We start from the raw sequence: 12167 nt of genomic DNA, 5'->3' as shown, positions 1-12167 counted from the left end.
CAAGCCATTGGATCAGCAGTGAACTATGACTCCAATGATGCTTATTCATAAATGACTACACACAAATAGAAAGTTGTAGTTTGTTATTATATAAATTATATATTTATATTACATTACACGACATTATATTATATTAATTATATTTGTTATTGGGATTTGCACATAATGAAACTATAATTAAAAAAGAATAAAAAGTCATACATATTTATTTATTCGTATTATTTCACCTCTTGGAAGTAGATTTGAGGTACTGAATGCTCCTTTTCTGTATTTTGTTATCATTCGAATGAACAATTATTATTCAAGAGCTCAAGAATAGAACAAAGTGTCTAGAAAAATAGCAGGATTTTGTCTTTCAAACTTCATCCAGACTTATTTGCCTCAAAAGAAAACAAGATGAATACTGTGTGCGATCATTATATCTTTCTACAATAATTTTGAATGTTAACAAGTTGTAAAACATGATGTTCTTTTACTGAATGACTGGCAAAAATCAAATGGCTCTTCTACTTTACAATGAGGTGTTGTGGTCGTTTTGACTCGAGAAATGCTTGCCAATTCAAGCTCTTTGCTTTAGGATACGCCTTAATATAGCATGAGAATGAAACAAACCCACACACACATTCAATAAGAGAATGTTCTATCCATAAGATGCCCGGAGGAGCCAAACTTAAAGCGTACTTCTTGAGACACTCCACTGTTGTATGTAAAACCACCTTCAAGTCAGTCAGCACATTATGTTTAGGGGCAATTGCACATGCTAACTTCAAATCATATGCTCTGAGCGCTTCTGTGAACAAATCATTACTTTGTCATTGCAACAGGCACAAAGAGGGTCCAGTGGACCGTTTTGGAATAAGTCCTCACGAGAGTTTAGTTGGAAATCATTTTGAAAAGAAAAAAAAATAATGCTTTAATTGATTTCAAGGAAGCTGAACATTTTCCAGTGAACAACAATGTATGGGGCTTTTATAGAATGAACAGCAATAGCATAAAAGTTGTTCTTGTTCGAGGAAATAATTTTCAGGGCATACCAGATGGTTGCTTGGATATAGCCAATATTTGCTGCATGTGCAATTTTCCGTCTTCTCTCAATGTAACAATTTTTTCACCATTGACATTTCCCTGGTCTTTATGTTGGGTGTACATCAGACAAGTATAAATGCAGTTTGCACAGGCAAAACCCAAACTCTTAAACTGAGTGCAGGCATTCAGCTCTATTTATTATTTGGATACATCTGGGCAACAAAACACACATGTAAATCATGTGTTCCAATTCTTTTTGCTCACAGGAAAATGGGTGGACAAAAAGCGCAATATCTTATATCCTCATACAATAAAAAAAAAAGAGCTGGTAATTAAAGTATCAAACCAGAACGTTTGGCGATTATTGCTTCTAAACACAGCATTTCGTCTGCTTTCTTCCCGACAGGGTAATGGCCTCAATCTGAAATCAGCTAATAAGACAAAGGAGTTCGACCTTTTAGACTCCTTGTCATCGCTTACTTTTCAGCTTTTAAGATAACAAGAGCTACTGGCCTGTAGCTGAATACTGCAGTCAATTTTTTATTTTATTTTTTACTAAAAAAAACAGAAAAAGCCTTAGGTCATTTTAAAAAAAAAAAAAAAAACCTTACTATACATTTTTAGATTGTAGGGCGATAGCATCACCCTGATACTTGTGTAAATGGAATAGGTGAAAACAATGAGAAAATGTCAATATGCCAGAGCTCGCAGAAACCTTTTATTTTTTGATTAGGGGAAGAAAAGAACTGAACTTTTCAATTTTGGAACGATGGCCTTAGTTCATAAAATTCCAATCACGAATTGAACTAAATCTTGAACTACTACATGTAGAAAATGAACTTTCCCAACACTGATCTTGATCAACCAATACACTGGAGCAGCCGTCCAGTACCAGCCGGACCACACGCCAGGATTGTTTCTTTACAAGTGTCCTGCGATTAGATGGCAACCGGTCCACGTATTCTGCCTTCTGTAAAGTCAGCAGGGATGACAACATTACATAATTGACAGTGGAGTATTTTTTTCTTTTGAACACTAGAGGACAGCGTTGACTTGAATATGAATAGTTAAGGTCAGTATTCATTAAACTCGAATGTAACATGTAATTAGTAATAAAAATAAATATTTTAACACCAAATTAGGGTTCGATATCTTGCACCTTTTTTAACCATTATTTTCATCCCATACAATGGCATTTGTTTAGGGATATTATGACGTCATGATACAGTATGAGTACATCACTAAAGGGCAAGTCATGGAAAACCCATTAGCATTACAGATACATTTGTAATGGCATGAGATCACTGATATGCTCAATAACCAGAAAAAGGGGAAGAATAGGCAAGCATTATAGATTGATAGATGGGACTTGACTTTTGCCCCCTTGCAGGAGTGAGTGCCCCGCTGTCTATTGGAGCCTAATCACAGGTCAAAGTCTGCTTCCAGTAAGACCTGTTGTCGGCGCTCACTCGCAAAGTTCCTCTCACCCTGTTAGCAACACAGCTGAAATTTTTATCACCATGCTGCTCCGGATTTTTACTCTTCTGCTGCTCTTTTGTGTGACTGCTCATGAGTGTGCCACTCTGGGTCACTACCAATCCACAGCACCTGAGGAGGAGGTTCCTGTGGTGGAGCCACAAAACACTACTATAGAAGACCAGCACAAAGAACTCTCTGAGGTATTGCCAAACGAAACTCCTGAAGCTGTCGAAGAACCAGGAGAAAGCAGCCAAGATGTGGAAGCCCAGGATCAACCCAAGGATGAAGAAGAGATGGGGGAGGACAATGACATTAAGTCAGTCCAGATAAACACGTCCATATCATCTGAGAAAAACAACAGTAGCTGGAGCCTGATGTCAATTCGAAACAGTTTCCAAACGATGCATGGCTACTTTGACTCCCTTGTGGAGCTGGTGGGGGGCCACGATGGCGTTTGTCAGTACCGCTGCAGATATGGTGAGTATGTTATCTTATACACATTCCTCATGTTTGGTCAATGAAAACAATGTCTTGTTATGATAACACTCATGAAATGCATTCCGTATATGGATTTCCTGATACTGAACAATCCAACAAAACTCAGGATGTCGGAAGGATTTTGCAGGTTACATAACAGAGAGCCAAGTTTTCACTGCGTTACATCTTATCTGTTAACGGAACAACGTTAACATCACACGGAGGGCCGATGACATTACTCTGACCCTGACGACGTCTATTGAAACAAAGAAACAGCTCTCATGACTACCGTTTATTTCTATTAGGATAATATGTCTTTATCAAAGGTTAAAACATTTTGTGAATGTTATTTTCTAACTTAGGAGAACAGCCTCAGCCTCGTCCTGGCTACAAGCACCAAGAGCCCAATGGCTGCAGCTCTTCCATGGTGGGATTCCAGGTGGCTGTTGCCCTCAGCGGCTTGTACATGGCACCAAACAGCCAACACGCACGGTTTTATTCGCTTTTGTAACAAGCGTTTCTCCTATGCCAGATTGATCTTGGCATCCCAGCCATGACTGAGTGCTGTGACCAACTTGACGTGTGCTACGACAACTGCGGCATCAACAAGTACGACTGTGACACCAAGTTCCGTTCTTGTCTTCAGAACATTTGCTCAGACCTTAAGAGGAGTCTTGGGTTTGTGTCCCAAGTTCAAGGTGAGATAAAGGCATGCCTCTTTTCACATCTATTATGTGTATCCAATTTAGATAATAATGCAGTTTTGACAGCCAATCTATAGTTACAATATATTTAAATCTATCAACCTCTCTGATAGCGACAATCAAAAGTGTCCATTATTATCTTTGATTATGATCTTGTGTAAGATTTTATTACATTTCATGTTTGTACTTAATGCTCTAAATACTCTGCTTGTGGCTTTTCCTTCTCTTAGCCTGTGAGTCAATGGCAGATGCTATGTACAACACAGTGTGGACACTTGGATGCCGGCCCTACATGAACAGCCAGAGGGCAGCATGTGTGTGTGATGGAGAGGAGAGGGATGAACTGTGACACTGAACACCATGGACCACTTTTACATGGAGAGCAGGGGGAAGGACCATTTTGCACATATCGTGGTATTTCAGAGCACGCCCCTAAAAAGGACCTAAATGTTGAAATTCACTGACATTGATTACTTGGGCGTTACAACAAATAATGCATGATGAGACATGATGATGCATTCATGTGCAGGCCAATTCTTAGGCCTATATAACTCCATTAACATTTATTTCTTATGGCTCCAAAGGAAGTGTTTTATAGAAATAAAATACCAATACACTGAGCAAGCTAATTGCTCTCAGGAAATAAGTTATTTGCTATTTATGAATGTAAGAGGAACTGCTCATTGTTCACGCTCACCAGCATTAGGTATGATGCAATATAATTTAAATGAATGTCAAATTTCATTTTACAGTAAGAATGCTAAAAATTATAATTATTTTGTAATATAATCTGCACCTACAAGAATGAACATTGTGAACTCGTCTTCACGTTGCAGTCATTGAGAATGAGGCACAGTGATGACTTCATACACAGTAAATGTCACCTACTATAATGTCTGCAAATTGTGGTGTCAGCAAAGAGGTGCAGATGTTTAACCCACTTTCCTCCAAGCAGGCTTTGGTTCTGTTCAAAATGTAACATAGAAACCTTAAACAAGACTTTGTATTTCAATTAGGGACAGCAATACCTGTGACATGTATTTAAATGTTTGATCTCATAGTCACCAATGAATTGAGCAACCTAACACACCACAGTGCACAATGCTGATGTCAGCAGCTGTATTTTCTACAAGCTTCGTTCCACCCTTGGTGCTGCACCACTGCAGTTGGTGCGTGAAAGTGCTACAATTTGTTATCTCTTTATTATGGATAGAAAGTAGAAATAAAAACAAGTTAAATTGAGAGTTAAAGAAGAGTAGAGTTAAAGAGTTAAATTGAAGAATGTACCCGCCTGCAGTCATCAAACACATTTCCACCAATGCCAATCCGTGCACCTTTATTGACAATCAGCTGCTTAAAATTTTGTTATCTTGGTCCAATAAAACAACCGTTTCATCAAGCTCGAGTCTTTGTCTTGAACGCAATGTGAATGGAGGATGTGTTATTAATGGCACATTGAAGAACGCAAAGACAAACTTTAAATTCATACATGCCTGGTTCGTCAGTTAAATGTCTGTGATTGAAACATTTGTGGGATTCGGATCCGTCTGGCTGCTCGGTTCGGGTAAGATGAAGATGGGGCCCCCACTCAATGTGTGCTGACGCTCAGATGGGGCACTGCGACGCACACGTCGTCGACAAGGCTGGGTGCAGCGAGAGTCTCTCAGGCTGCATACCAACACCTGACAGTGGAGGAAGACCTGCTGCAAACACACAGGATGAACATGCTGTCATCATCATCGTCATCATCATCATCGCAATATACTGTACCTGTATAGTAAAAATTATTTGTATTGCACATTCATTGATCTCAATGCAAGAGTGCAAGTGTGAGCAAATTTCCAAATGATATAAATAAATGGAATTAGATACCATTATCAAATAATCAGAAACAATGAGTAATTCACATAAGGATGACTAATAGTCACTGATGTATGCAACATACTGTCACGCAAACGTAAGCCCACGCAATACCGCTATAGCCAGCTGGCTCCCAGCAGGTTGCTTTACTCACCCGGTTCTCCTTGCCAATGAACTTGAAGACAGGGACCTGGTAGTGCCTGGAGAGTTGGTCCTTGGCTGAGTACTGAATAACTGTTTCATCTGAGATACACCTGCTCACAAGACACAGAGGTTAAGTCTTTACAGGCGTGCCACATATTCATCCATCCATTCGCTCCACTGCTTATGCTTGCTATGCTGAAGCCTATTATGACTGATTTAAGTGCCACTAAATTAGCATTTTATCTGCATTCCCCACTTTTAATTTAATTAAGTATTGATTGTTTTTATTTTATGGAATAGGTTTATTTGCCTTCTTGTAATTTTATGCAGTTGTAAAGCATTTTAAATTGCTTTATTTGCAAACTGCGCTTACAAATAAAATTGCCTTGCCTTAAAATGTTGGGGGCTTAAAAAAAATAAATAAAAATCAATTGTGTTTTTCTCAGCAGATCATCAGCAGCCAAGGTCAGTGGTGTTTGACATTTGATGCAATGCATGAGGTTTACTGTCTTATAAACTGTCAATCATTCGATTCCCATGGCGGCAGACGTTTCTTTTCTGACAAGTCGTGATGCTGCAAAATCAATCGGATTTCTTTCTCAAATCAGAGGAGCATGATTGTCATAATGAAGTGTAATATTTTTTCCTAATCGCAAATTAACTTGCATCTGTTGAAATTGAATCGAAGGGGATTTGTTTCCCCTTTGGTTTATTTCAAAATCTGTTCTCTCGCTAGAAAGGTGCGATATTTCAAAGAGTGGGAGAGGGTGTTCATTTCTTTCTTTTTTTAACTCCATGCTTTTCCCACATTCTGGACACAAAGGATAGAGGAAGCGTGTTTATTTATGACAGCACTGTTGTTAACAAATAGGCGCTTTAGGGTTTGCATTTTTTTTCTTTCAAATTATATAGGCAACAATTGTTTGCATAGCCATATAATGAAAGTAACTCGATTCTTGAGTGTGATTGCATCTTTATTTGCAATTTGTCCCAGGTGTTTATTTGATGGAATTTGTTTGACTTAAACCACCTCTTAAAACCCCCACTATCAATTAAACAACAATTAAAGGGACCATCAATTCTATACCAAATGCAATTGTGTGACAGAATGCAAATGTGCCTTGTTCATTATCTGGAGCAGTTTTAGAACTAGATTTATCTAACAAAATAGCAGATTAAAAACTGATCCTGGACTTTGTTCTGCTACTGTGCCCTTATCTAATTTGTGCAGCAGCGAATTTCAAAATGTATTCGACTCTGAGACAACTCACCCATCTTTAATGAGGTAATACTTGAGGGCCTGGTCAGCTTTGGGCCCTGGTGTCGCAAAGCAGCTCTCTACCAAGGCAGAGAGGCCCTCCACTCTCTCTTTGGGCTCCACCCCGAAGAAGAGCAAGTCATGAAGGTCCAGATGAGGCGGCGTACGGTAAGGTTCTGAAAAGTCAGCGTTCTTAAAGAGCTCCAGTGAGAAGGGGAAGATTCCCTCACTGTGGCCAGCCAGTTCCAAGGCTGATCCCCGCTGACTCGCCTGGTATCCGTCTGACACTTGGTACTCTCTGGGGAACTCGCAGGTGATTGGCACGACTAGCTTAGTGGTGCGTACTATCAGGTCCCCGCTGCTACCTGGACTGGTCCTGGGAACGCCTGTCACCAGGTTGGTTGCCACTATCTTGTCATCTGTCACCTAGGAAGGAGGTGTCCATATTACCATGAGTTCCCTGAAGCAGAGAGATGAAATTACCAGGTGTGACTGACCTCTACAGCCGTGCCACACATCTTGAGGCTGAAGTTGAGGTTGATGTGTGTGCCGTTGGAAATACCACGACATGACGAATTGGAAAGAAAGAGGTCCAGTCCTCCAACGATGTCCTTTGGTACTGACACTGTAATGGAACTGGGGCTGCACTCCACTGGCACTGCAATGGAGTATATATTCACATTAGAAGGGAATTATTATTATTATTATCACAAATGCCTACCCTGACATGTGCGTGCGTCATGGCTCAGCTGCAGCCCTCTAGGACAGTGACACCGGTAGGAATCTTTGAGCGATGAGCAGCCATGGCTGCAGCCTCCATTGTTTACATGGCAGCCTGCCATCTCTACAAGGTACATGCAGGAAAGCAGAAAGGAACATTACATTGAGCATTTGAAAAGGGCCAATGTGAAGAATTCAGTGCAGTACCTCGACAGTTGAGCCCAACCTCATCCAGTACACGGCCTGAATGGCACTCACATCGTCTGGATCCTTTGGTGTTGACGCAGACTTCTGCACAGCCACCGTTGGCTATCTCGCACTCATTCACATCTGAACATAACACACACGCACACCTGGGTCACACAGCATATGGCTTTTAATTGACTTGAGTGCTGGTGGCTCTTGATGAGTCACCTACAGGGATGAGGATGACAAATCCTTTCAAGGCAGACTTTAGAATACTGAAGGGACAAGTAATAATAAAGATGGATGAAAACCAGGATGTATTAGAGTAGAATGAGGTCACTGTCATCTATCCTTCAGTCTATTATCAGCACAAATATTTGCTATATTTATTCTAGGCAAACTAATGAGATACAAAGATAATAACGCTCATAAAGGTGGACCTGATGTAGGGGGATTAATATGTCAGAGATGTTATTTTGTCTTTGTTTCATGTTTTCCTGGTTATCTGTAGCAAATCTTGTCTCCTTTACTCTTCCTTCCTATCAGTAAATCTCACCAAGGCACGTTTGCCCGTCTGGTCCCAAAACAGTTCCAGGAGCACAGCGACATTCCGACTTGGGGCATTTTGGACCGGTGCATGAAACATCATCACATATGTCATAAAAATCTGTGGGACACAAATAATCACAATTTATGCGAGAAAAGATCAGTGAGAGAATGGACTAAAGGTTTGACTCACGACCACAGTAGACATGGAAGCAAACTGAAGGTCTGGGCAGGCGGTACACAAAGTAACCTCCAGTGCAGGCTTTCACGTCCACACTGGCATTCCATTGGCAGCAATTATCTCCAAAGCTGGCACACGCTGGCAGAGTGACAATGCCTTGCTGTAGCTGAGGGTGGCTGCCATTGAGCCAGATGGGCGCGTTGGTGCCGCAATGGTTCTCAGAGATGCAGAAGGTGGGCATGGCGTCCCCTGCCATTCCCGTGAAGCGATACCACTCCCCGGACATGTGGCTATCACAGACAGGACTCCCGGAAGACTGGTTGATGTGATACTCCGTGTTCCTCCATGGTTCATTCAGACTGGTGTAGGCAGAACACGGGTCCAGTGCTGAGGGCAAAAATAATGGATAATAAAATAATAATAGTGAAATGATAACTTGGATTTATGCGGTATATTTTCTGCAAGCCAAGGACACCTTTATAATATTATGTCCGGGTGATTAGGATGATGACGACTTAATAAGAGAATAATGGGTTCGGATTGTCGTTTGAAAAGTGTTATAAAACCACTCTGGTGGTTTGTCAAAGAGCTCCCCAATGGGGCAGATAATTACAAAAGCCACATTGTATCTCCACATTCAAAACTAACCCAGGCCCACTGTTTGGAGTCCAAGCCGTAAATTTGGTTTATGTTTGTGTTCATCAGTGATAAACTGCTACTTGCTACTTTTAAACAGGCAAGGCAATATTATTTTAGCTACTATTTGTGTTAACTAACCATGTAACTGTGTATATTGTAATGTTTGTTACGGTTGTCAGGAAGCAGATTGACAATGCAAAGTATACATAAAAATTAACAGAAGCATAGCTTCAATAAACCTAATTAACGTTTTAGAATGGTGCAAACACAGGCCAGGCCCAGTTGAAAATTTGTGGGGTAATCTGAAGGGGACTGTACAAGAGATGTCCTTGAAATTGAAAAGCTGCTTGCAAGGAAACCAAGTCAGCTCTATTCTGGGATGTGGCGTGCAGGCCGATGTAAAAAAAAAAAAGGGGAGGGGGGGGATGTGGGCATGAATGCAATCTCTTCGAATGTCACACACACGCACAAACTTTGACATTGCAATACTTCTGCAGTCAACTCTGATTTAAGTTAAAATTTGATAGACTGATCTACACACAGATCAGCTATCTGCAAAGGAAAGAAACACAAAAGATTGCATTCCACTGACCACTGTAAAATGTTTATGGTCCCTCCAGAGGTTTTATCAGCTCAGAGAAAAGGGCAGCAGAGGAAGTTTATTGAACATAACAATTTGGGCTTAAAAGAAACACGAGTGAATGGTCCAACAGGCCGTTGAGATACAACTAAGACTGGGCTGTTTTAGGGCTATACATGCATAAGTAAGTATGAATATGTCGCTGCCCAGAAGAAGACAGACATGGGAGAAGGCTTAGGGAAGGTCGCCCACGTCCTTTTTGGGGAGACGTCTTTGACATAAGCATGTGAAAATGTTTTTTTTTGACTCTCATCAGAAAAGTTCTTTTCCATTATCAATCCAGCCTCGTTTAGCAGGCATGCCAGTTCAGAGGGTCGCTAGGATGAAAGAAAATATTCTATGATGACCTCTGCTCTTAACCAAAAATGATCAATACATCCAATACGGAATCAGCCACATTTTATTAGAATGAAAAACACAAAATGGTTTCTCTTTAAATATCCATTTAAATACTTATTTATAGTGTGCCAAATCACAACAGAAGTTATCTCAAGGCGAAATTGCCTGTTTCCTAACAGAACAGAACCATGGACGCTACGGGGGGGGGCCACCATCTGCCTCAAACAGTTGGGTTGAGTTAGAGACACAGGAGAAGAGGGATACTAAGGATGTTATTGTACACACAAAAGTAATAGCAGCAAAATCAGATTAATCAGATTAATACCCGTAAACACTTGTAATGATATTAACAATGAAGAATTAGCTCTGGAAACTTAACAAGATGAGATAAATATCCTTAGGGGGTGTTTAGACATGAAATGTGGAAGGAACAAAACATATTTGAAGACAATCAACAAAATGAGCAATTGATGGAATTCTCCTCTTATGTAATTAAAATGCAAAACAGGCGGTGTGGGGGACGTGACGACATTTCTATTATTGCTGCCGGCTTTCCATTTTGTTAAACTGATACATAAAAGTTTATGGTAACGTTCACAACAAATTACACTAAAGCCTGCTGAATTTGCCACAGTGGACAAAAGCATTGTGATCAGTTTAGAAATAAATAAAAGCTAGACAGCCCCTACCTAGCTTACTCTAAATATTAATTTAAACATGCAGACACATATTTTTTTTTATATACTCACTGACAGCTGTGACCTGAAAAGCCTCTATGAGTAGAACACTAATCCAAAAAATCATTTTGTTGGAAAAATGATATTGCACCAAAAAGTCAGTATGGAGTTGCACTTATCGTCCATCCGCTGGCGTGGTCTGCTTTTAATAGGCGCCTCTTATCTGGACGTGTGTGACTGTCATGGCTCACCTTGACCTCCTATTTGCCAAATCACAGAATTGCATTTCCATTGTTTCCCACTGTACATTCCACCCACCATGCACAACAATCTCAATTTCCTTTAGGTGCAAATAAAGATCATTTGAACATGAGTGCAGCAGAGGCCTATGTGCAAAGTGCTGTCTGACGGCCTTGTCATTGGGGTGGCCATATTGGCCAACATATTAGGGATGCTTTCTTCCTTCTTATTTCCCATTTCTGGAAATTAACATTTTTTTTAATTTCATTTATTACTTTCTTGAGTTTTTGACCCAATCAAATCATTCCATCTTCAATATGTTCTGCTCATTCCAGGTCAGTGTATATCATTCGATTTCATTCAATATCATTTCTTACTCCATGTTACTATTCATGAGTGATAGAAAATCTCTTAATCTGCTAAAGTCGTCGACGGCTCCTTTGATGGCCACTTTGTCTTCACAAAGACTCAAGGTAGCAAGCGGTGGTTATTTTCAGCTTACGTTTTCAGTTTGTTATATGTAATTAAATCAATGAAGATCTTCATTCAAGTTGCTCCTTAAGGCTAATGAGGTGGAAAATGCCATGCTTTTCTTTTGTGACTACTCCTGGAAATAAGACATTGATTTCCTTCTTGGCTCAGGCAAGTTCAATCAGCTTTGTAGACTTGGAAAACGTGTTGCAGCCTAATACTCAGCTTAAGCAACAACTGGTACAACAGATCAATGTAATGACAGCCAGGACAGAGCTGAATGTTTCTCTTTTTAAAAAAAAGTTACCTAAAGTTGTGTGTGCAAGTTATTTCCTTTTCAGTTGAATTTTAAAGGGCACCATTATGTTTGTTATCTTTTAGGACAGTTAGATGGATGACAGAACTCTCGTACATGATTCCGTTTCACTTTAGACAGTTTAAGATTTGTTGCTTTTACTATGCATTTGTAAAATACATTCCTGGTGCATAAGCACACACTTCTTGTCACATCTATCGCACAGGATATGCAAAGGAAGAGCCTGAGAAGACAGTCAAGGCCTTGTAAACATTAGCAACGGGA

At 40.1% G+C, this 12167-nt stretch overlaps 2 protein-coding genes across 2 annotated transcripts; one reads left to right on the top strand and one right to left on the bottom strand.

Annotated features, from left to right (window-relative positions):
- The first annotated feature begins 2493 nt into the window (after positions 1-2493).
- pla2g12b (phospholipase A2, group XIIB) lies at positions 2494-5051 on the top strand. The gene is made up of 4 exons (XM_049735677.2): positions 2494-2982; positions 3345-3421; positions 3515-3680; positions 3917-5051. The coding sequence occupies exons 1-4, from the start codon at positions 2547-2549 to the stop codon at positions 4033-4035; spliced, it is 798 nt and encodes a 265-aa protein (XP_049591634.1). The 5' UTR covers positions 2494-2546; the 3' UTR covers positions 4036-5051.
- oit3 (oncoprotein induced transcript 3) lies at positions 5051-12087 on the bottom strand. Its single transcript, XM_049735678.2, has 9 exons — positions 10949-12087; positions 8594-8968; positions 8411-8521; positions 7876-7998; positions 7670-7792; positions 7446-7606; positions 6962-7374; positions 5701-5800; positions 5051-5389 (listed from the first exon to the last, which is right to left on the bottom strand). The coding sequence occupies exons 1-9, from the start codon at positions 11001-11003 to the stop codon at positions 5192-5194; spliced, it is 1659 nt and encodes a 552-aa protein (XP_049591635.1). The 5' UTR covers positions 11004-12087; the 3' UTR covers positions 5051-5191.
- Positions 12088-12167: the final 80 nt, after the last annotated feature.

The sequence above is a fragment of the Syngnathus scovelli genome, chromosome 12 (genome assembly GCF_024217435.2).
Source record: "Syngnathus scovelli strain Florida chromosome 12, RoL_Ssco_1.2, whole genome shotgun sequence".
Lineage (NCBI taxonomy): Eukaryota > Metazoa > Chordata > Actinopteri > Syngnathiformes > Syngnathidae > Syngnathus > Syngnathus scovelli.
The sequence above is the reverse complement of the archived record's forward strand: the minus strand, read 5'-3'. Positions and strand labels throughout refer to the sequence as shown.